The sequence below is a fragment of the Corvus hawaiiensis genome, chromosome 2 (assembly GCF_020740725.1).
Source record: "Corvus hawaiiensis isolate bCorHaw1 chromosome 2, bCorHaw1.pri.cur, whole genome shotgun sequence".
Classification (NCBI taxonomy): domain Eukaryota; kingdom Metazoa; phylum Chordata; class Aves; order Passeriformes; family Corvidae; genus Corvus; species Corvus hawaiiensis.
Window position 1 is genome coordinate 30,417,030 of NC_063214.1, and position 24,237 is coordinate 30,441,266.

Here is a 24,237-nt window from a genome sequence, read left to right on the forward strand (position 1 = left end):
GCTGTCCTGGGACTTGTGTGTACAGAGACAGATATGTTCTGTGGAGGATGGAATTACAGCAGAGGGAATCCCTGTGGTGGATTTGCTAACATTTTACAATTGTTTCCAGAGACGCTTCCCCCAGTAAGGCAAAGCTTTACAGCCACTGGAGGGCATGCAGGCAGATTCAGGGGATTTAAATTTGGTTTTAATGAAAAGGTTTCTCCAGCCCATCATAATCTCCTTACTGGTATTATAAAAATGTGATTGTGTCTCCCAGATTTTTTTGAAAGAAGTCCCCAAACGTTTGGAATCCAGAGAGACAGAAATTTCAGTGTTTCTTTACAGTGAGGCAGCTTATGGTTCCAGGCCCCAACAGGGATCCCTCCCTTAGCCTCTCCCTCCCTGTGTAATTATGTCTTATAAGTCTGGTCATTAAGGATGAATGAGAGGCTTATTTCCCATCATTTCTTCTCCTTTCCCTATCCTCTTTCCTTGCCTGATCTACAGTTAAGATTTGTGGAGTATCTGCATTTAGGCGAGGGGGGGCAGAAATTTCCCATACTGCAGTGATAGCAAACCCACCACTGTGTTGCAATATTTTTGATCATTTTAGATCCTGATTTAAGTCAGTTCAAGGGGACCAGACTGAGAAAAAAAGTCGGGAGTCATGGGCAGAAAAAGAAGCAGTCATAGGAGCACTGTCTGCACGCATGCTCTCTTATATGTTGCAAAATAAAAAACTTTATAACATTTCACTAAATTGTCAGAATTCACAGTTGTTAAAAATTGGTTAAATATTGCAATCTGCCTTCAGCTGATTTAATATGGGTCTGTCCTTCAGTCCACAATTACTAAATGAAGTCTGGTTTAAGAAAAGTGTAGATCAGTAACAAAGTCGAGGTCCCTAGACAAAGAATCCTGCTGTGGCAACATCTTTTCCTTACAGTATCTAAAGTCAATACTAAGTCCCATCACTGGGAGCTGTGCAAGTCCTGAATCAAACAGAAATAATCATAAAATCACAGAATGGTTTGGGTTGGAAGGAACCATAAAGATCATCTCATTCCAACCCACCTGCCATGGGCAGGGACACCTTCCACTAGACCAGGTTGCTCAGAGCCCTATCCAACCTGGCCTTGAACAGTTCCAGGGATGGGACACCCACAGCTTCTCTGGGCAACCTGTGCCAGTTGGAACCTGGAACAACGTCACCCCCCTCACAGTAGAGAATTCCTTCGTAATATCTAATCTAAACCTATTTTCTTCCAGTTTGAAGCCATTCTGCTTCCTCCTGTCTCTACATGCCCTTGTAAAAAGTCTCTCCATCTTTCTTAGAGGCTCCCTTCTGGTACTGGAAGGCTGCAATTAGGTCACCCCAAAGCCTTCTCTTCTGATCCTTACTTACAGTGGGAAGCATTTTGCTTACCCAGTCCCCATCCTGCTGTCCATCCACTCAAGAGGTATGAAAAGAAAGGACTCATTCATCTGAAGACTGAGGCAAAAAAGTTAAGTACCTCAGCCGTCTCATCAGTCGTTAGCAATTTTCCAGCACTGTTTATCAGGGGGAGATACACTTTCTTTAACCTTCCTTTTCTGGTTAACTTACTTATAGAAGCCCTTCTTGTTATTCTTTGCATCCTTTACCAGGTCTAGTTCTAGCTTTGCCATGGCCTTCCTCACCCAATCCCTACATAGGTTAGCTGTCTTTGTTCCCACTGCCTGTGCATTTGTTTCTTTCCATTTGGTTTGCCCAGCAGGTCCCTTCTCTGCCGTGTTGGTCTCTTGACTTCCTTGCCTGATATCTTGCTCCTGGGGGATGCTAGTTGTTGGCCTGTATGGAAGACTTCCTTAAAGTCAAAAAAACGTTTTTTAACTTCCTTAAAAATCTGCCAGCCTTGTTCCATGCCTTGTTCCTGAGGGCAGACTCCAAGGAGATCCTATGGACCATCTCCTTGCAGAGCTGGAAGTTTGCTTTGCTAAATCTCAGTGGCATAACTTGACTCCTCACCTGACTCATATCCCTCAGGACATTCATGCATGATAATTTCAGTTCATATGCAATACATGCATTCAAAGGCTATTTCTGTCAACAAACTGATAAGATTGGGCTTCTTTAAAACTTCTTCCTTCACAGCTGTAAAAACCACAACTGTTTTGTCTCTAACTGACCTGGAGTAGCTGTACAGCCTTAAAATTAGAGTGAATCTAGTGTTGCACCATGAGGCAGCAAGGAAATCTGAACACAACACACCTCTTTACAGTTGATCTCATTTACTCATCTTACAGTAAAAGCTACAGCCCTCTTATCTTCAAGGTGGCTTCCTGGCTAGAGACTTCATGTCTACACACTACCCCAGAGCAAGCTTTTTCTTTTCTAGCCTGTAAAGTGTAACTTTTCTATGTTTCTCAGAGAAGTTAATGTTTCCGTCACAAAGAGCACACGCATATTTTTATGAACACAAAACGTAAAAGGAGCATGAAGGATTTACCTGTTGATTTTGGTAGGCTGTCACTGTGGTGAAAACAGTCTCAGGGAAGTTGAAGGTTTTCACCCCATCTCCTGAAGGAACTGGCTTTGTAGGAGAAAGATCACTGCTGAAATCCTTGCGGATGACATGAACACGAGGCTGGTACTTATGCATTGAATGTAAGATTATCTGAAAAGAAAACAAAAGGAAAAGGACTTTTTTTTTTCTCCCCAAATATTTTACACAGCATCCATATGTACAAAAGCAGGGATGGAGTAAGAGCTAATAAGAAGAAAATTATCCTTTACTTACAAGCATGTACGAGACAAAGTTTGTGCTATGAGCAGAGAGAAAGCTGCTTTATAGGGTCAGGCAACAGTCTGAGGAAAAGCACTGAAATAGGGAAAAAAGCTCCATAACTCTGGAGAGCAGACACAGACACGTGCCCAAGGGGACACAGGGGCATCAAAGCAGAAGCAACACCTTTTCAAGTCTGAGAGGAGCAAGGCTGGGACGGCAGGCACCAGGATTAACTTCTAACTTACATGGCCTTGATCATCAAGCTCGTTGTTGGTCAGCTTGAGCTTGTCAAAACTGACCACCTGCCTCATCCAGGTGTCTCCAGAAGCCAGGGAGTCAGGGTGGATGTAAACCCTTGGGGGCACTGGGGAGTCAGCATTGCCAGCCACCATCCACTTGGAGCTGTGATACACATACCTGAAAGAGGAAGGGTAGGTGGCTAAGGGAGGTTGTTGCTCATGCACTGTAGGAACATGTCCAGGGTTCCCCCTCCCCTGCCACCCTCATGCACCCCAAGCTCTCATTTGCAGTCAGGGGAGAATGTGCTTTATTGCAACCTCCTACCTTCTAAATGAAAGCCAGATTACCCCTGAACCACTTGTTCAGACTTGACTCCTTATTAAAACCACCTTGCAGTTATTTTCCCTGTAAAACTCTGCCACATGTGCCTTCTCAATCCTTAACCCTCTCTGAGCCAGAGTAAGAGGCTGGAAAATACGGGTAAACAAAGTCTTCTCTGAAAGTATTAATAAATGCCCTGCAATTTCTGGAAATCTGCATTGTATCTCATACCAGACTTTGGAAAACACATGTGGCTTCACCCAGAAAGGGCAATATCCAGTGGATACCAGTAAAAAAAATTGATAAAACAAAATTTCTTGTTTGGAGTGTTGCAAAACAGGAAATTCCATACAGTATTACATACATTGGGATTAGAGAAAAAAATTATTTTTGTGTTCCTGGCCTTTTGTGGTCTTTTGTGTTCCTGATCTAGCCATCCTATATATGCCATAAATTTCTCTACCACAGCTTTGCCTAGACACTTTTTTTTCTCCCCTGCAGCTCCTTCCCTCTAAGGCATTTCACAAACAGCTCTGCTGACACCTCTGAGTTCTGCCCTGTGCTGCCCCTCATTGGGTCCCTACTCAGCTCTGCTAAGATGTTTCAGTCTTTACCTACAAACAATTGCTCATTTCCTGTATTTTCACAAGAAGTGGGGGAAAAAAAAGAGAAAAAGATGAGTCTTTTCCTTTCATGCTAGTTTGCTCTATGTGGCTGCACAAGCTGACAAGGACAGAAACAAAGGGTAAGAAAATAAATGTATTTTCAATGTCAATGTTGTTAGAACCACCCTCTTAGAAAGAGAAAAAACATTCAGCTGAGTATCAGAAACTGTCTTGCTGCTTCCCAGGAAAAGCATTTTCCTGAGAAAAACTCTGTACAATTTGGGAGCAAAAATGCAGGATTTAGCATTTGAAGCAGAGGTTCAATTCTGAATCCTTGACATGTGGTTCAGTCAAGACAATTTGGAGAAAAGACTTGCTCTCAGGGGTCTTTTAATAAGAAAACATAAATCACCTCAGTCTGGGGAGTTTTCTGGGATGCAGAAGATCATGAGTTTTCCAGAGTATTTTTTAAGATCAGAAGCCCATTAATATCAAAGAAATCTCTTCTTCCTGTCTTTAGCTCAACAGTGGAAGGTTTCTCAGTGACTCCATACTGGAGGTCAGGGACCAATATTCACTGAGGCTGCTGTGCTGGACAGTGAATGCTTTTGAAACAGAAACCACCCAATCCAGCTCAGGCCAGACCTGAGGTGCCTGGCTTGGTTCAGCTGCTCCTTGCCCATTTCTTTCTTGCAGGAATAGTTTTAGGGGCTGCAGAGTCCCCATTGATAACTCCAGTTATCAATTCCCTCAGACAGTCATTGCTAATCGTGTCAATCACAAAATGTGTGACAGGGATCTCCTCAATTAAAAACTGCTATTTGAAAAGAGAAAGGTTTCATGCCAAAAGTGCAAGAGACTGTATTAAAACTCTGGGTTTGTGTCTAATGAATCTGGTCAAATCAACTGTGTTGGTGTAAATCAACAGGGTCTCCTCCAGCACACATTTGCAATGGTGTTTAATGGCAGGTCTTTCCTAGGCCGTCATTGACAGTAAGTTGTTACCAGATTCCTACCTCTGCCCCTGAAAAGCTTACCTGTATCTCTTGTTATCCACAGGGACAATGTCCATGGCAATATAATACTGCTGGTGGGGATCCAAGCCTGTAATTTTCACCCTCATGGCTGGAAACATTCTCCTAGGAAAATAAAAGTGAAAATAAGGAAGAAAATGGTGAATAAGGAAGCTGAAGAGGCTCCTTACACCTCTCTCTGGCACCAGAAGCATGCTACTTTACACAGCCCAGTCCTTGGCATGACTCCTCTGGGCTTGGTGTGGGTAGAAGAGATGGTGCTGGCACTGGTTTGAATCTTCAATTTTTTTCCCACTTAGAAAAAGGGGTAACAGGATAACAACCTGTAATTAATGATAAAATACTTACAGTCAAGCACTCTGTTCCCAGTTCCTAGCAGACAGTTCTGCTGTGCTTCACACAAATTGTCCTCTCTAAGGCATTTCTAGGATGGGCAGTGTACCTTTTACCTCCTGTTTTTCCCACTGTCTATCCACCTGTAATTCTTCTCTCATATTCTATTAAACACAGGATCACTTTAGTTCTCTTTTTTAGGAGAATGTCACGTTTCAATATAGAGTTTGACAGTACTGAGGTAACATTTAAAGCAAATACATCATCCTGACAGATCCTCTCATGCTCATGTTTATAGTTATTTAAGAAAAAACATCCCTCAAATTAATCTGCTTATTAAGAATGTATTTCACATTCAAAAGAAACACTGGCATTATTGTCATGGTGTCCTTGAAGTCCTGGTAGTGTTTTGTGCAATCTTTTTAATAGGTGTTGTCTTTTCTACACCATATGATCCAGATCTATCTTAAGCATTATCTCCTGATAGACAAGTTATGGAACTCTACACCAACAAGAAACAATTCTCAGCTTTTTCTTCTTGTCTGAGCACAAGTTCAGCTCTGCTAAACACAGTCACTGTTCTGGAAGTGTTTGTACCTAGGCAATTATTTCAGAAGAGAACAGATCAGAACAATTTTAACCTTGAAGTGTGTTAGTGTGGCTATGGCATAATTTTTCCTTCCTAAAATTTTTATGGTGGCCAGAAGACCAATTTCTGTCCTACACCTCCCTCAAAGAGCATGCTGAGGAAATTGCTTATGCCATATTATATTTGCAACTAATGTGGTATTTTTACACCTTCATAAAATCTGAGGAGCAGAACTGAATGAGGTGCAGAAGGAATAGAGCAGCACTGAAATCAGAGCAGAGCACTGGAAGAAATCCTCCATTGTTTCACTGACAGTTAACTCAGACCTGAGGTCTGCTCAAGTGGCTTCTCAGCCTTTATCTGAGAAAAACTTAAGTTGAGGTCTTATAGGATGGTGTTACTCAACTGAATGACTTCTGCCTAGAAAATACAGAGCTTTGGTAGGGCAAACCCCAAAAGTACTGGATGCTCATACACAAGCACATTCCGCTTCTGTGATAAGTAGACATATCCTTACAGGATGGAAGTATGTGGGTGGAAGGAGGATATTAAAGGGCAATTTAAAATCACAATGCCAAAACAGTAGGAAAGTATACAAGAAATGTTGTCCACTGTTTCAAGGAGCCATCCCTAGAAACCATCATGACACTTTCCCTTCTATTTAGTGAGGAGCAGTGAAATGTCAGAGAAGATTTAGTTCTCCTTCCAACATTTCTGTTTCTCAAAGTACTGCTAGTGAACACAGCCTGGAGGAGGAAGAAAACAGGAAAGCTTGTGTCAGCACCTCCAAACATGTCTCTCAAACTTTGCATGGCAGGGATATGACCATGAGAATCTATTTCATTCTTTCCCAGCCAAGCCACATACAGCCACTTGCAGAAGAGGGTGGGAAGGAGGAAGAGGTTGATGCTCAGCCTTTGCCCTACCCACAGCTCTTTCTTTTCAGGCCACACTGAGAAGACAAGATCTGACCTATTAGTAACTGCATCTGCTTTGGAAAAGGGCATTTATCGTGGGGGTGGGGAGAGCACCACCCCACAGCTGCCACAGCACAGCTAACCGGAGTTATGAGAGACATAAAACTGTCAGAAAAGTCATCTGCAGAAACCCTTCAAGCAGAGAGCAATTTGTGCAGCTGATGGTGTGAGTTTGCTAGTAGAATGACTTGCAGGAGGGAAAAAGGGAATAATGGATTAGTCTTCAGTGGCTTGAGGGCATTACCTTGTTTCTGCCACAATGGCTCATTAAATCTGCCAAGCCAAATGGGTACAGGATGTGGCATTTTATAGTCCAGCTCTCTTTAATTAGAGAGAGGTGGCTTGGGAGCAGCTAAAGAGGTAGGTCATGTTTCAGAGGGTTGATGAGAAACCCATGATTAAAGCAGAGTCTCTTTGGGTCTAAGTCTGCACACTGTGTTGGGAAAATTGAATGCGCTGTGTGTCCCAAGTAGCTCTCTCCAAATCTGCAGCCCTGTGTAAAGTTGCAGTATAGCCTGTGGGGTTGTTTGCTTCTGAAATACCTTGTAAAAGATTACCACAGACCATTCAGCAGGCTTAGAGGCTAATCTCTAAAATGATCGGAGAGAGCTCAGCTGATCCCACTGCTTTCTCTAAGGGTTAAGTGCACTTTTAAAGTTTTGTAAGTTATTACTGTTTCTCTTTTTCTGTGGGTGTAAAAGTAACTTAGGTTTCCTTGCCATAAAGATGTGGCCTGGAATTGTCACAGCAGGTCTCTGGCACCATTGCTGTGTGGAAAGGGGGAAATGGAAAAGGCTGAGGCTAACAGTGCAGATTTAGGGATGTACTTGTGTGCAAGCCTGGTTAAGTCCCTGTCCTCTGCATTTCCCCTTGGCTGGCTCTTGGTTGCCCAGAGGCACCAGCCTTATAGAAAACAAGAGGCTCAAAGGTTTGGAAGGAATTCATTTGGATATGGCTGTATTAATAAACAGTCAAGAATCTTTCATCTAGAAAGGTATCAGCTTCGTAGTCAACAGCTACAGGACACGAAGGCTGTCTGTTTTTGTAGGGAACATGTGATGACATTTGATATATTTTAGGAGGAGGTTTTATATCAGCAGCAGTTTGAGATGATCAAGTTATTTATATTTTAGCTTTACCACTCAGCAGGAAAACAGGCTTCCTAAACTTAGACTGTGAACTTACACACAGTACCCTTTTAGGGGAAATGTGATGTGATATGAAGTAAGTTATAACAACTGCTTTAGGACCACTTAGAAGTGTTTTAAAAATCCTTTTAGTAACAACCACGTGCCTCAGTCTACTCAATTTCTGTTTTCCTCCATAATGAGAGTGATGTTTATGAACATCAAATGCAAAGAAAACTAATGATAGATAAAGTTGATTAAAATAGTATTTGCCAGTGCTGTAGGGTACTGTTATTAAGAACCATGTTTGGGAACTTTCAGCAAAAGAAAGAAGTAGTTGGATGGTGGAAGCTAGCAGTATTTTTTGGTGGTGGTGGTGGTGAACATTTTCTTTTAAAATGTAGTTCAATTTTCCTTTGTGGAAACTGGTCAAAGAAGAAGGATCACAGGTATACCCCCAAATGGGATATTTTTCCTAATAGAATAAAGCTTCAGTCTCTTACCCTTAAGTTAGGAACTTAGATAAGATTAGACTTGTATAAGGGTGACATATATTAAATGCAAACCCTGAAATGAAGGGATGTGCTCTTCAATTGTAGCAAAGAATATGTGTCTATTTCAGTAATAGACAGAGCAGTCATTTCCCAGTCATAAAAAGAATCCAGTTGAGAAACTCTGCAAAAGAATCTGATTTAGGTCTGCAGATTAAGTGTGCACAATGTTTACAATGTGTGTGAGTTTACAGGGCAGCCTGAAATTACCCTTGTTATTTTATATCTATATTTCCTTGCATTTAAGACTGATGCCAAATGTGTATTTCTTTAAAGAAACAAATATATAAGGAGTGAAGGAAAGGAAGGCAAGGCAAGGAAAGGAAAGGCACAGGAGGAATGCCCTTCTGTTTCCCACTGCAGCATGGGATCATGTAGAGATGTGTTCTGAGAGGAAAAGCTGAGGGCAGGTCTTGGTAGCAAATGGATTTATTGTTTATGAGGGAGAGGGAGACCAGCGGATCTTCTCAGTTGTTCCTAAAAGGGACATTCTTCTGGAAGCTGGAGAAAGTTTATCTGGCCCACTGGGCCAGGACCTCTAAAAAGCAGTTTGGTAGCTGTGGCCTCCCAGCCCTTGCTCTCAGAAGTCCTCTCCATGGGCCCCTTCAGCATCAGCAAAGCTTCATCACAAAATCCCTGCTGCTGTCTCCAACTGAGGAGCGCTTTGGGACCTGCCCTTCTTTCCACTGGAAAGAAAAAATAACACCTGGTAATGTAAACAGTCAAGTACATGCTACAAACAACTCAGACTCATGATTTCAGGGAGGCAAAGAGACTGCAGGCAAAGTACCACTTAACCTATCAGGAGGCACAGAGAAGTCAGGAGAGGACAAGATCACCTGTTTCACTCACTGATGGCTTTTTCCAGTCTTACTACCGATCCTGGCTGTCAGCATTTCAGTTTGAGCCATCCTGCAGCACAGGATGATAACTGTGATATGACAGATGAGATCCTTTCCCCCATTGCTGAGATGAGATCCTGGCTCTGTGACAGGTAGAACCTGTGTTCCCAGAACAGTACTTCTTGGATGTGCTGGTATGCGTGGTAGCACTCATAAAACCACCTCTGTAAACAGTAGGCAGCCATTCCCTTCCAGAGGAGGACTCCAAGCACTCCCTACAGTGTACTCCCCCAGGAACAAGTGCACCTCGTTTCCCACTTTGGGGAGCACTTCTATGCGTCGGTTAACTGAAAGTTACCCCTGCAGCTCAGGTGACCATGGACATTAGATAGGGATTGTAGGGATGTGGAGAAGGTCTCAAATTCCCCCACTGATGCTGCCAGTATGATCACTGTTAGTATAGGGGAGCAGAGAAAAAGAGTTAAAAAATATTTTAGGACTAGTTGTTCAAATCAGTATGACCTGGGGCTTAAGATGAATTTATTTTATTTTGTACAGAGTCTAAGTTTGCCTTTCAAACAAAAAGGAGATAAAGGTAATCACAGATTTGAATGATTGCATCTGACAGCCATTTGCATCTTTTACACAAGGAACAAAGGAGTCTTGTTATAAGCATCTGATTAAAATCTAAGTAACAATGTTTTGATGGAAAGGAAAAAGGAAGAGTTATAAGAGGACTGGAGTAAGTTTATGGAAACAGACAAAAAAAGAGACATCTATAAATACAGCATCAAGAAAAGAAAAAAAAAAAACAAAGCAGAACTAGAAGTGAATGAGAGTGGGAGTCTGAAAGTCAAAAAGTGCAGTGTGCCTGACATAGGCAGGATATAGCTCCAGAAATATGTTTGAAATAAGAGCGTAGGTTAGAAATTAGCATTACACAGCAAGAGCAGAGAGACATTGTGGGGACAGGCAGGAACCAGGCAGTGCTTTACAAGTCATAGAAAATTAAGGAGCAGCTGTAGTTGTAGGCAATAGAGTCTGTAATTAGAATGACTTCCAAAACAAGGTGGCCTTATGGGACTCAGAGTTTCCAAAGAGAAAGCAGCAAGAGAAAAATCTTCTGTGGGGAAGGAAGCAGATGAAAATTACACTGTGTGTCTCTAACAATTTGAATAAGTAGTGGGAAATCTTCAGGAAATAACACCAGTTCTGCTGTTTATGCCAGAAATAATAAAATCTAATCTCTGGGATGCATCGTATATCATGCATCCCATATGGAGAAACAGGACTACTAGACTCAGCTCTCACCCACCACAGACACGTCTTCTCAGAGAGAAAACTGCTTAACCTGTTAAACTGTTTAACCATCTAATTTGCAAATTCTATCACATCTGTATGGACCATCCACTATAAACAGGTGTATTACCTAGAGAAACTGCCCAGCTCTTCATTAGGCTTTGCAATGATTAACCTACAAATGTAGCCAACAGGAAAAAAAACCAAAAAAAGCAGCCCTCCAATATCGTTAACATCATTTCTGGAGAAAAACATCATCAAGCAGAAAAAAACACATCTATTTAGTAGTTACATCGATTTTCTGTGGTCAGTGATGTGAGAGTTGGCCACCAGGATTCATGTAATTACAAGCATCTCCTTTCAAGGATAAAGAATATTATTCAGGATTATAATGAATGTATGATTTGCACAGGAAGTTATGACTCTGTTGTGATACATGGTCTTCTGTAAGTGAAAATATTATCCACACTGGAGCTTGCAAGATGTCAAAAAGGTCATCTACTTTATTCAGAAACAAGTGAGCTGCCAAGATCCTCTTCATACCACTAAGTTCTGGCCATTTTAGTTTGAATTGGTGGGCATAGAGATATTTACGTTGCTTTTAGGTCTATCTACTCCATGTATCATCAGAGAATTAATTATAGTTAATCTAACAGGTAATAATGTATTATTTTAAATTTCTGAAACAGGACAGGGGAAACAGGGACCAGGACAATAAAGCCAGAAAGAAGGAAGTTGGTTCTTCCAGTGCCATATTTAGTGATGTTGAACAGGTAACTTAAACTATTTAAGTCTCAGTTTCACCACCTATGAAAAGAGGATAACAATGATTTTCTCTGTGTCTGCTTTAACATCTGCAGAGAAGAGGTGTTGCACAATAGCAAGTGGTATCATTCCTGCTACTTTGCCTCTTCCATTGGAGGCAGAAGGTCAAAACGAGCAGCCCACTCTGTACTGATGCAAAATGCTTCCTGTACCACTGAGATCTAAAACTGGGAGCTGATCTGTCTCTGATAACATTTTTCAGGGATCACGTGGGTTATTTGTCCTGTGTAACTCCCCTTAAATTACCTGCGCTTTCTGGGGCTAGGGAACAATAGCGCTCACTTCACAAGAATATAAAGCAACAAGTCGAGCTGTTCTGGCAAATATTGAGAGCACAGACATGAAACAACGCTGTAAACAATAGAGGACCGTGGGTTTTCCCCAAAACTTGGGTAAAATTTCCCTGCTGCATCCCTGCGGCAGAGTCGGGACAGCTCCCGGGGCGCGCCCGGTGTTTGCTCGCCGTGGCGGGCTCTGTCCGTGGTGCTGACGCCCGCCTTCCCCGAGTCAATCCGAATTAAAGCCTCATTAGGTGGAGGTAAGAAACAGCCTGTTAATGCAAAAGTGCCTAAAAATCCTAGTTTAGGGGCATCTAGAAGTGTAAAGCTACCTCTAGGTTGTGTTTTGGCAAACAGACTCCTAGCCATTTTTGAACAGTAGTCAGCAGTGAAGATTTTCCCCTTGGCTTCACCCCATGGTGAAGTCTTCCTTTTTAAAAATTCTGGCTAATTAGTGGCTCTTCCTAACCTCAGCTGTCATGCTATCACTGCAATAGCAAAGGAAAACATTAGGCTTGCACATTTTTATACAGGAAATCATTAACACTGCATCTATTTAGAACTGCAGGAAGATATTCATTTGGTGCAAAGGTGAGTTTGAATTTCACTGTATTTGAGATTAAATCAATAAGCTCATAAGTGCTATGGAAACTTAAAAGGAAACTCAAATGGCTCACCCCCAAATTCATAACTCATCTTAAATTCAATATAGCCAACAGTACAATGATTGTTTCCTGATTTATTTGTTCAAAGGAGCAACTATCCGCAATGGTTTCCTGCAGCTGCCAGTTCTCCTTTGGAGCCACTTATTCAAGCACTCATATGAAACAACTTTACCTGTCTTAAGAAAGCTAATACCAGATACAGCTGAGAAAATGGCCCATTTAATTTTTCCTGTATGTTTATCCTTTTGGATTATCAAGAAGGGAAAAAAAATGTTTATTTCTCAAAAACACAATGAAATAAAAATTGATTTGTTTGGTTATGATTTCTTTTTTAACTAGACAGAAAGCCTGAGATGTCTTACCTGCCTGCTTTCGTGATGATCATCTCTGTCCCAATGTCATGAAATCTTTTCCAGAGGTCTGCACACTGCAGCTCTACCTGGATCTCTTCCATGGATGAAGGTGGAGGAGGCTGAGGGCCTGAGCCACCAGATGTAAGGTCAGAATGGGAGCCAAATGAGCAGGATGTCCTTTCTGCCAGCACCTCTGTGTCTGACCCAGTGCTCTGTTCTGAGTCTGCAAAGTAAAGAAGCCAGGTAAGACACTTCAGTCCTACCTACTGTGTGGGGGGTAAGAGGAGGAAAGAGGAAAGTCAACACAGGAAGTGCTAAAGAATAGTACAGTGGCCTTTTATATGGGATATATCTATCTATATACATACATACATAAGATTTTTTGTGATTTATAGCCTGATTTGGGGCTTTGAGTTTCCAACATGATATCTGGCTTTTTTTTGTAAAGTTTTAGAAACAGCTGAAAAAAAGACCCTCAACATAAAATATAAATACTAGCAAGCTGTGGTGGGAGTACAAAATGTAGATGAAAAACAGAAATGAAAAAAAATTAATTCAATCTGTCGTTTTAAGCTGAGATTAGATGGGCTCCCTGGAAAACTCCATTCCATTTAATTGAATATTCTCCTGCAGTACTATTAAAGACTTAGATATTTTTAAACAACACAGGGGTTTTTTCTCTTTAATATCTTCGTCATCAAAAACAATGAACATTTTTTTATTTTGCTATTTGGCAGCACTGTTCTGGAAATGTGTTTTATTTGCTCCAATAAAACTTTTTTTGAACAATGATATTTCCTGGAAAGATAACCATTAAGCTTTTGGTGAGGAAAATGCTCTAGGCTAATAAAGGACAAAAAAAGGTGATAGTAAACATATGGAATATGCTGCCAAGGAAACAGTTGAAGCAAACTGCAGAAAAGATCACATGACACAACCTCCTGTATGGGGGAGAAGAAGGAGCTTTGCTCAAAAAATAAACCAAACAAAAAAGTGACATTCAACTAGTTTAAAAGTCCAGGCTGGCATGTTGAGTCAGGTAACCATTTCTTCACAAAAATGCTTCATGTATTTATTATGTATACATATGTTGTATGTATTCAGTCCTCCTTTTCATACAGAGGGCTAAGGTGAAATTTTGCAAATAGCAGTGTTAGTTTGCAACAGCTTGCACACCTACGCAGCATCAAAATTACTCACAATACATTCTGCAAAGCAATGTGCTGATGTTTTGAACCTTATTTTTAATAAATTTGCACTAGTATTATGTAGATGATAAGAAAAGGGTAAAATTACATGAAGCACTCCATCAAATGGCTCAGGAAGAGCTCTATGGATTTCAAAGAAGGTACAGAAACAATATTTTAAAGTGTCCTCATTTATCACACGAGTAAAAGCATCCCAGCGAATCAACAAAAGAGCTATTTACATGTGTTCTCTGCACTCGAAGAAAGAGAGAGGTATCTCTGTCTGCAAAGGAAACCTAAGGAGACAAAAACTAACAATCTGTGCTAAAAATGTGATTACATCATGGCATCTAAAATTCCTTCCATACCAAGAAGATGCCAGAAAGTGTTTAGCAACCCTGAGGTCATGGAGGCTGAATCTGAGCTTTACAGTGTTTCTGAGACGGTGTCTCCTGGAGCAGCTTGCACATCAGTGCAGAGGGCTACAGTTAAGAAGAAGGAGGCAGTGAAGGTACCACCCACAGAACCGCCATCCTCACCTCCTGCCACATGGAAATATTTCTGGAAAATCTATTTTGCTGTGGTATGAACATAAACTGATAGTTTATGAGAAACCTTCAGCTCCAAGTGCCATCAGAAAGCATTTATCTTCTGTGAGAGCCCTAGGTGATGTCACTGAACAGTGGACATTTTGATTGAGGGATGTTTTCAGTAAGCTTTGTCAGTTATTTAGACAATCTGCCAGTACAATGTAGAAATTCTGCAGGACACGAGAAATGTTCAGTACTTATTGTTCCCAACCCATTTTGAACATGGAGTTCTTTATGCCTCCCATGGACTTCCAGGTTAGGCTGAAGCAATAATAGGTCCATCCCTCTAGAGGAGCACAAACTTATGCATAGAGGATTGTTGCCCGGAGACCACTCCTACACCCAAAATTAATATGCTGCACACAAGGTGATTCAAGATAATATGGGATAATCTTCTGGGGTTCTGTGGCCACAGGACAGTCTGAGAGTACAGAGGGCCTGAGACATTTTCTCCCTGCTACACGACCCCAGTGACTCAGGAGCAAGTCTTACCTTTCTCTCACTCAAATTATTCCACCTCAAAGCTTTGCAGAAGTAAGCCTGAGTAGGGGTCACTATGCTTAGGTCTTCCTAGAGATGGTTAATCCCTTTGTCGTTCAACAAAAAGAAAGAGGATGATTCACAAATCACAGTAAGACCTGTTTGTACATCTGCTCATGTCCTAAACCATTAACCAGAAGTCTTACATATTCTCTGAGATCACAGAATCGCAAAATCAAACAGGTTGGAAAAGACCTCTGAGATCATCAAGTCCAACCTTTGACCGAACACCACCATGGTAACTAGACCATGGCACTAAGTGCCACATCCAGCCTTTCCTTAAGCAACTCCAGGGATGGCGACTCCACCACCTCCTTCGGCAGCCCATTCCAATGTCTGATCACCTTTCCTGTGAAGAAATTCTTCCTAATGTCCAACTTAAAATAAACTACACTGGGAGCCCAAAGGGACTGGATCTAGGGAAAAGCGGAGTTCTCCTTCTGAAATGAGGTACTAAACTGTAGGTCTGAATCTAAAGAGACAGGTTTAGACCGCATCATCTGTGCTTCGTTCAGGCACTCAGAAACTGTGTCCTCTGAGGCAGTATAGTAAACGGCCAACAGATGGCACTTGCCTAGATGCTGTCCCCACTTCATTCCAGCATTTCCTGGACAGCCTTTCAAACTGGGCATGTGGCCGGAGCTTTGGGAATCCCTGGGAATTAACTGGAATTGCATGCTGCAAAAAATTAAGTATCAGAGGCTTAAGCCCCCTCTCACTGATTTTATACTGACATCATCCCACTGACTTTACTGACTTCTGGAGGGGCCTTTTGTTAATTATGGAAGTCAAAGGAGAGCCATAACCTTGGATATAATTTTCCATGCTGGCACAATTCAAAAATGGCAAAATGAGTTCACCAATTACTGATAAGCCAGTATCTTCCCAAAAATGTGGTACCACACAAAGATTAGAACACTTTTTTCCCCAAGGATACTACTTTGTGACCTGAGTTATGAACTTTTATTACGCCCAAGTTAGTGCACAGAACAGTAACTGCCCCTCCTTCTTCTAAATTTGGAAATGGAGAGTCACTGGTGTTGTTGCTCTTAGTTCAGAGTCTATAGGCACTGAGATGTGTTTTGTGTTTTCTTCAGCCTTTCCTGAGCTAAGCTCTCCTGATTGTTGTCATCCAGTTGGAGATACTGAGTTCAGACCCAGGAATTCAGGCAAGTTTAAGTGCATCTGACAGACGAAATTCAACCCTAGTGACAACCAGGTCTATAAGACTCTGTGACTTTTAACTGGAGTTCTCTCCATGTGCTAGGATTTTGAATTAATCAAGAGACAGGTGTGAACATCTGTAAGTGCGCAATCTATAGAGAGTTGCAGGGTGAACCCATCTCCATGTGTCATAATTAATTGTGCCAGCTGGGAGCTAGCACAGCTCAAGCCACTCTGTTGCACATACTTGCTCACAATGAAACAATCAGGAAGAAAATCTGAATATTCTTCTGGCATTCAGACTGGGAACTTGATTTCTTCACACACCAGCTTCAGTGGGGTGCAACTTTGCTAAATGCAAAGAAATTACTTTTACTTTACATTGGTGTAAGCAGAGGGGAACCAGGCACCAGCTTCTGAAGCACCAACAGGATATAACATAACTGTGAACACCCAGAGATGTGGACTGGGGCTGGTACTACAGATTGTGTATGACTGAAGGACAAACAGAAGGATTTCTGAGGAAGATAAACTACCTTATAAGTTTCTCCTAGCTCCAAAGTGACAAGGTAAGAGTGTTTGTCTCTCCTTAAAGAGGGGCCTTATACAAAAGCCCACTTTCTGAACTCAAGGTCCAGGGACAGGGAAATGCAGATTCCATGACATGGCTTCCTTTCAGAGTTAGGAGACATTTTCAGACTGCTGCCCCAGGAATGCTGACTCTCTTGCACTATGTTAGGCTGCAATCCTAGTGCATCAGGATATGGCACTCAGGGATATGGATTATTATGGTGGTGCTAGCTTCACTGTTGTAGATAATTTTGAAGGTCTCTTTCAACCCTGATGATTCTGTAATTCGTGCCACTTTAGACATAAGTTAAACAAGCAGCAATTAAAGTAGTTTTATGGTTTTCTCTTGCTAGATTACAGTCCTTGAGAAATAATACTTCACAACAAGCTCATCTGTTGCTGACAACTAACAAAAGTGGAAGGATGTGCAACTGAGATTTCTAAACCTACAGTATTTCACAGGACTTTCAGTTGGAGCTGTCTCAGGTCAAAATATTCCTTTTTGTTTTTACAGGAAGCCATGAACTTGCGCTTCCTGATCTTAACTGCTTTTCTTTATAAGGTCATTCCTCTCACCTGTCTGCTCGAGGAAGGGCCCTTCCTGCTGCACCATAGCTATGGAGGTGAACATCTCTAAGACTACTGCTGACTGCACCGTTAGTATCAATCTGCCTCTTTCATTTCCCCGTTCTTTCAAATCTCTTCTAAAACCATCCATTTCCACTCTTGCTCATTACTTATGTTCTTTTTTTCTGATGTTTCCACCAGTTATTTCTGCTGTTCTGTGGAGTGATGCGTAGCCAGAAGAAAACACAAACATTTCAGTTTTTGTGGAGACAGACATGGTTACCACTGGGAAATGCCAGTGCTTAACTCTTCCAGACCAATAGGTTTTTCCCTGCAGATAATACAGAGGAAATACTAAACACTGTCCCTTGTTACAGGCAACTTGCTGGACAAACAGGATGACCGAGTGGTTTTTACCATGGGACCTGGACTGATCTGTCAAAGCCAGACAGACTATTGCAAGAACTGCATTTCAAGGAGGTTGGAACTATCTAATGGGAAAACACTGTAGAGTTCATGGGAAAGACCCCCGGGTTCAATGTGCAAAAAAATTCTCTGAGCCCTGAAGCATAACTCTCTTTCAGTGTCACTGTGCAAAAAGACAGTTCCCTTTCTACTGCCCTGTTGGATGTCTTCCAACCATCCCTTCTTACCACACTGCCCAGGCATCCAGCTACTTACTGCAGTTTGACAGTATTGGAGGAGAGGAAATTTTTCAGCACTTTTAGCAACCTTTGAGTCTAACCAGACCAGAGGGTTGCTTTCAGAGCTTCCAGGGATACCCTTGGCCATTTCTGAGCTTATAGAAGAGCATTAAAGGAGTTCCGATTTTTTCTTTCTTAATCCCTTTCTCATTTCTACTATCTCTATATCACCCTGGAAATCCTCAACTCATAATTTCTTCTGATCCACAAATCCCCAGGCTTCTTGTTGGCAGATAGGAAGGAAGACACCATTCTCACAAGCATGGTGACTCTGAGGTCAGCATCTGCACTGAGTGCCCCAAGATGATAGACAATAACCCCAACCAGTTTCCAGCACCAGTACTATGTGTCCTGGGATCAGAGCTTTCCTACAGAAATCAGCAAAGTGCTACTGCCTGACTTCTTTCTAAGACTCAACTGGCTAGTATTCCTCATGTAAATTTCCTGGGTTTTCATCAATTTGGTACAAGAGGCAAACTGGAGATATTAGAAGACTATTTTTTATGCAATTTCATAGGTGAATCTTCAGTAGAATTTTCACTGCAGCTGGAGCACAGCAGGGATACTCCTCCCCTTATTTAACCAATACAAAAAATAGAGCTCCGTTTAGTCTTTGGCCATCATGCAGCTCATGCACTCAACAAATGTTATACTTCAGACTATTAAAAATGTAAACTACAGGAGTGAGAACAATGACAAAATCCTTACATACATAAAGCACCACCTACCCAGAGGAACCAAACAGACTTATTCTCTTTCTCTCATGAGTTTTTCTTCTTTTTTTTTTTTTTTTTTGGTTTTTTCTCCCCCCCATGTGTAGATATCTAATGTAGATCCTGTCAGATTCCATTAGCATAAAGATTTCTCTTGGGTGGAATGTGGCAGCTGTTACAAGCTGTTAAGGGTTTGGTCTTTTACTGTTTATTTTTGTTTGCAGGGTTTGTGAATATTTAGTGCAACAGGTGGTCCTTCCCTCTCCCCTGCAGTTGATTTGCTGGCCATTAGGACCGGCAGACTACAAAGAAGGTACAAAATCCAGAATGTGGATGGACACAGAAAATTTGAGGAACTTCATTTTTTGGGTTTTTTCCCTTTTTCCCTATGAATTCAGCCAAAATTAGCAGAGTGGACACTTTGCTTTTGCTGCTGGTTGCAGACAGATCTCATGTTTCTTTTTAGAGTTATGATTTTCAAACTGGCTACTGCCACCCCACAAAGTCAGCAGCCTAAGAACCATGCATAAAGCAGTGTGACATTACTGGAATTTAGAAACAAAATGTCACAACCCTATAAAAGTGAAAGAACAGAAACTCACTAAGTCCAAACAGTTTGTAAGAGTGGAAATTCATCTGGCTGTGGTGTGGCGGCTGCTGGTGCAACTACTTCAGGTACACAACTGTTTTCCCTGATAATTAATGCTTGGGGAGAAGCTAAACCAAAGACCTCAGTAACTTATAAATCACACAAGAAGTCTGGCTGTGGCAAGGACGCAGGAGCAGCAGAGGTGAAGCAGTCTGGAGTTCAACAGAGCCATTCAAATTAGCATGGTGTGTTTTGCACAGCTGATCCAGCAATTGCTCTTGCTGTAGGCAAAGGTTTCTAAACACTTGGTGATTGTAACCATATGGACATACTGCACACAACAAATAGCACAAAGATAGTTCTGCAGGTGTTCTTATAGATTATCTTATCCCCTTGAACTTTTCCATTCACCCACATGCCCTACTACATTAATCATCCCTTCTTCCAGCATTAGGCCCAGTATTAACTATGTACAGCTAGAATTTATAACCTGTTTATTACTGATAATAGAGTCATAGAATGATTTGGACTCAAAGGAACCTTTGATAGTTAATCTAGTGTATTCCCTAATAACACTTATTGTTATTCCATTTGTGACTACAAGTTGCAACCAAGATCAGGATTCACTGATCTGGAGACAGTACAAACCTGTCCAAACCAAGAACTTCTTCTATACTCATGCTGCATTGCAATGTCAGGCAGCCAAAAGAAGCATTCAAGTAATTCATTTCTAGCCTAAGACCCTTTTATGAAACCACGGCAGGACAAAATGATATTCATGTCAGCGAGACTCCAAAAGACAAAACTGGAAGATGTTGTAGAGATGGGGAAATGTGGCACAGACAAATGAAAAGACCTGATACAGTCACAAGTTGTATAAATGGAGACAAGCTGATTCTGAGTGAAGAATTCCTCTGGCACTAAAACCTCAAAATCCTCTTCATCCTCCTGATATATACTGCTGTAAGGTGTTTTTGTAAGATGGCTTGAGCCAACAAAACATGCCAAACCTGCTCAAAAAAGGCTGCACCTACCAAAACTGAGTTTAAAGCCAGTACTTTTATCACACATCTATAACCCCATGGCAAACACAACTGCTAGGAGAATATGAAAACAAACAGAAAGACACAAAAATCCCCACAGTGGCTTTGGCTCTAAATGCAAGTCTTGCATCAACCAGACTATGCACTGCCAAGAGCTGACTGCCTCAGCCTTGTCTTATTCCATGTAAGACTGAACAAAGAGACACAAGACTCAGCAAAGAAAAAATCACCCTGATTCACTGGTATGTTCCAGCTGCTCTGCTCCACTCCAGCAACTCAAAACAGCTGTAAACCTGGTTTAACCAGAAAGTTAAATTGGGTTTATGACTTCTCAGTATTGGCAAAGAAGTACAAAGCAGCTGGAGTTTACTAGTGTACTTAGCCCTGGGGGTTTGCCCTTAAAAGTTAACTTTTGCTCCAGCCAGAAGAAAGAGTATCAGCCGCAGTTTAACTTTAAAGTGGGTTTTTATCTCACAATCTATTGTAATTTTTCAAAGAATGCTGAGAAAAAGAAAGTTTATACGCTATGCCAGCATACAGTTTAGGACCAGACATCCAAGACACCAGCTCCAGTTTTGATCCCTATCAGCTGAAAATGGAGATGCTGACTGCTGGGCTCTGAACTCATCCTTGGCAAGTACGAATTCTCCTTACAGAAGTGTAAGCTAGGTGACCAAGATTGTTCTGAGTAGTGTCACAGTGTAGGCTTTCTCTGTAGACTTCATACCAAATCCTGTCATAGTCTTTGAGTAAAACTGCCTGCAATTCATCAGTCCATGCTTTAGACTATCTATCACAACTAAAAATATCCCCTCAAATAGATGTCAACCAGAGACCTGTTCTTTAAACTCTGCCATCTGTGGATGGTGGTATCTTGTTTGTTTAAAAAAATTCTATAAGCATAATTTTTCCCAGCAGAGGCTTCTGGCAGTAATATTTCAGGAGAACAAAATCCTCTGAAGCAGCAAAAGTTGGACTCAGGGTTTGATGTTGAATTTTTGTCTTCTGGTAAGCAAGAATTACTTGGGCCATCAGTGTATCAGACTAGCTTTGAGGAAAATGCAATTTGAAATTTCAGTATAGAAGAAACCAAGAGATTCCTAAAATTCCCTGAGGACATTCTCTGCAGCTGTCAGTCAGATTGGACTTAGGACAAGGAATCACCAGCACAGCCTCACAAAAAGACTGCTCAGTAGTGAGTATTTATAAAGACCATATTTAAAATAATACAAGGTTTAAAAGAGCATTAAGAAAAGTAAGATTCAGTTAAATCAGAAGAAAAAATGAAAGAGCATAATACTGAAGAAAATGCAAAAGAATGCAGAGAACAGCAACTTTTAAAAACTTGAGAGGTACTAGGGAGAAAAGTGGGATGTTATTAAAAGAAGGGGGAGGTGAAATTGATGACAACTTTAATCTGGCCAAGATCCTGAAATGTACAGGCTACAAAGAATTTGTCTAGTCAATGTCCAAGAGTTTGTGTAAAATTAAAGAGTGGAAACGCACTTGAAAGTTAGAGCAAGCTAAAAAAAATAAGAGACCAGGCATTAGATACATTATATGCTGTAGCCTGTAAATATAGAGTCATTATTCTTATAAATAAAACCATACAACAAATATTTTGAGACCAACCCAAACCAAAATGTTGGCTCTAAATAACCACAAATTGTGCAGGAGTTTGAAACTAGATCCCAGCTCTGTGGCAGGCCCTTCCCTGGTGGAAGGGGGCACCAGCTCTGGGATAGTCTGTTTCTGGATCCTGCGGCTTGGATTGCTCTCTTCCAGACAGGAAAAAAAATCCTTTGTAAAAAGAAGGAAAACACGACACAAGATTAATGCTGCAGAGGTATTATCTCTGAGACCAATGTGAAATTGTTGGGAAATTTAAAATGACTATGAACTCCAGGAAATATTAACCTTTTTTGTAGGCATAAACACAGCTCAAACAGAAGAAGCTTAACATTTTAAATATTTGCAGGCTGGTATTTGGTGGCCTACAAACCACAGGGAAAGAGACATTATATATTTTCCCTATACCATGGTGGTTATCATGACAGTAGTATCAGGGAGCCAGATAGTATCTTAATAACAAGAAAGTCCTATATTTCCCTTTGTCCTTTTGAACTCTTGGCACTGCTGTCACACAGCAGTGAGTTCCACCATGTAACTGTGCACACAATAACAGAAAGAATACTTTTTCATGTTAAAATTATTTGCCTTTATAGTATGACTGTCCCTTTTCTGCAGTGTTATAACAAGATAAATGCCAATCTATGTATTTCCTTTCTAAATGCGACTATTTCTAAAGGAAGTCATTAGGAAATTTCCATGGGAATAGTTTCACAAGAAAATGCAGCTCCATTAAGCTGAAGTTTCAAGTTTAAGTTGTTCATTTCATTCACAATCTACAATTTTCTTTTGGGAAAACAGTAATTATCAGGCTAGTCCTGTTGAACTGATGTTTGGGTTTGTATTAGTTCAACAAATCATTAAAATGCATTTTTTTCATCTACATGCTACATTAGCCAAGCTGTCTTTCAGACCTCCCACATCCCCTTCTGAGCCAGACTTTGGAAGACTATCTGCCTTTGAACAATTTAGATTGCCCTCTATCTAAACTTCTTGACTGTAATCCAAATCCTTTCAGACTTCATTCATAACAAAGCTTCTCCTTGACTCTAAGCACTTCAATTGCTCACTTGCTGAATCTGTCCTATTTTTATTTCATACATGGGTGCACACACACACACACACACACAAAGACACACAAATAAATGCATGGGATTGAGTTCCTAAAAATATTTGGGTTTAAATCAGTGATCTGCCAGTAACTCACACAGCAGAAATTACAGTATTTTCAATAGTACTTTCCATTGGGAAGTTTCTTGCAGTCTAATGTTCTGTTTCCTGTTTTGATCACCTCTGTAGAGTGACCAGCTGTTTTTCCTAAACAATAAGTCTAGGACATTCTTCACAAGTGATAAACATATTCTTCCTTTTATTTGCTTCACATACAACTGATTTGCATCCCAACCAGCCAATTTTCCACCTCTGACTATGTAGCCACACAGGTAGGATTGAGAGAAAAGATTCTCCAGAAGAACATGGGCACAGCTCCAATTTTATTAGCTTCTAGCATTTCAATACCAAGCTAAGAACAAAACAAATTATTTTTTAAAGTAACAAAATGGGGGACGGAGTTGGTACGAGCGACTGAATAGGCTACAGGGCTGTATTACAACAGTATGGTGCATGGACCTGGAAAAGATGTGTTAGGAACTTCAATCAAGCCTGTGCTATGAAAGGCAACTGTGTCATATAAACACAATTTAATTTGAAATCTGAAATATCACATACACATGCCAAGCCATAAACTGAATTTCCCCTCAGAATTATTCTAAAATCCCACAGCTCCCATGTACCTCCACGGAGGAAAAGCAGCACAAAACTGGTGACTTAGCCTGAGGGATCAGCCTCAGTGAATACATTCTCTCCTTCACATTCTCTCTCCCTTAACATTCGTGCTCGTGCTCCTTAGATGTGTATTTGTGGCTTGGCTTTTTCTCTTTTCTTTTAGCGACTGTCTTCAGCTGAAGCTCCCCAAGTCACATCCTGACACACTCTGCCAACCGCAATCCCACATGTCCAAGTCCCTACATACCATCGCACACGCTGATTCCAGGAAGCGCACGCTGCTGGACTTTGTTCCTTCCCCTGAGCCACCCTGATTTACGCCTGCTGAAGCCACGGTCCCAAGTGTCAAAACACCTACGCTGCACAG

The 24,237-nt window shown here is 41.2% G+C and overlaps 1 protein-coding gene across 1 annotated transcript in view; it reads right to left on the bottom strand.

Moving 5' to 3' along the window:
* TBX15 (T-box transcription factor 15) overlaps positions 1-24,237 on the bottom strand; it is a 90,611-nt gene that overhangs the window by 23,753 nt on the left and 42,621 nt on the right. Inside the window, exons 2-5 of the mRNA XM_048295587.1 lie at positions 12,799-13,012; positions 4,954-5,055; positions 2,996-3,167; positions 2,472-2,639 (exon numbers count right to left, since the gene is read on the bottom strand). Of these exons, the coding sequence (XP_048151544.1) occupies positions 2,472-2,639; positions 2,996-3,167; positions 4,954-5,055; positions 12,799-13,012 (656 nt within the window). The remainder of the gene's footprint in view (positions 1-2,471; positions 2,640-2,995; positions 3,168-4,953; positions 5,056-12,798; positions 13,013-24,237) is intronic.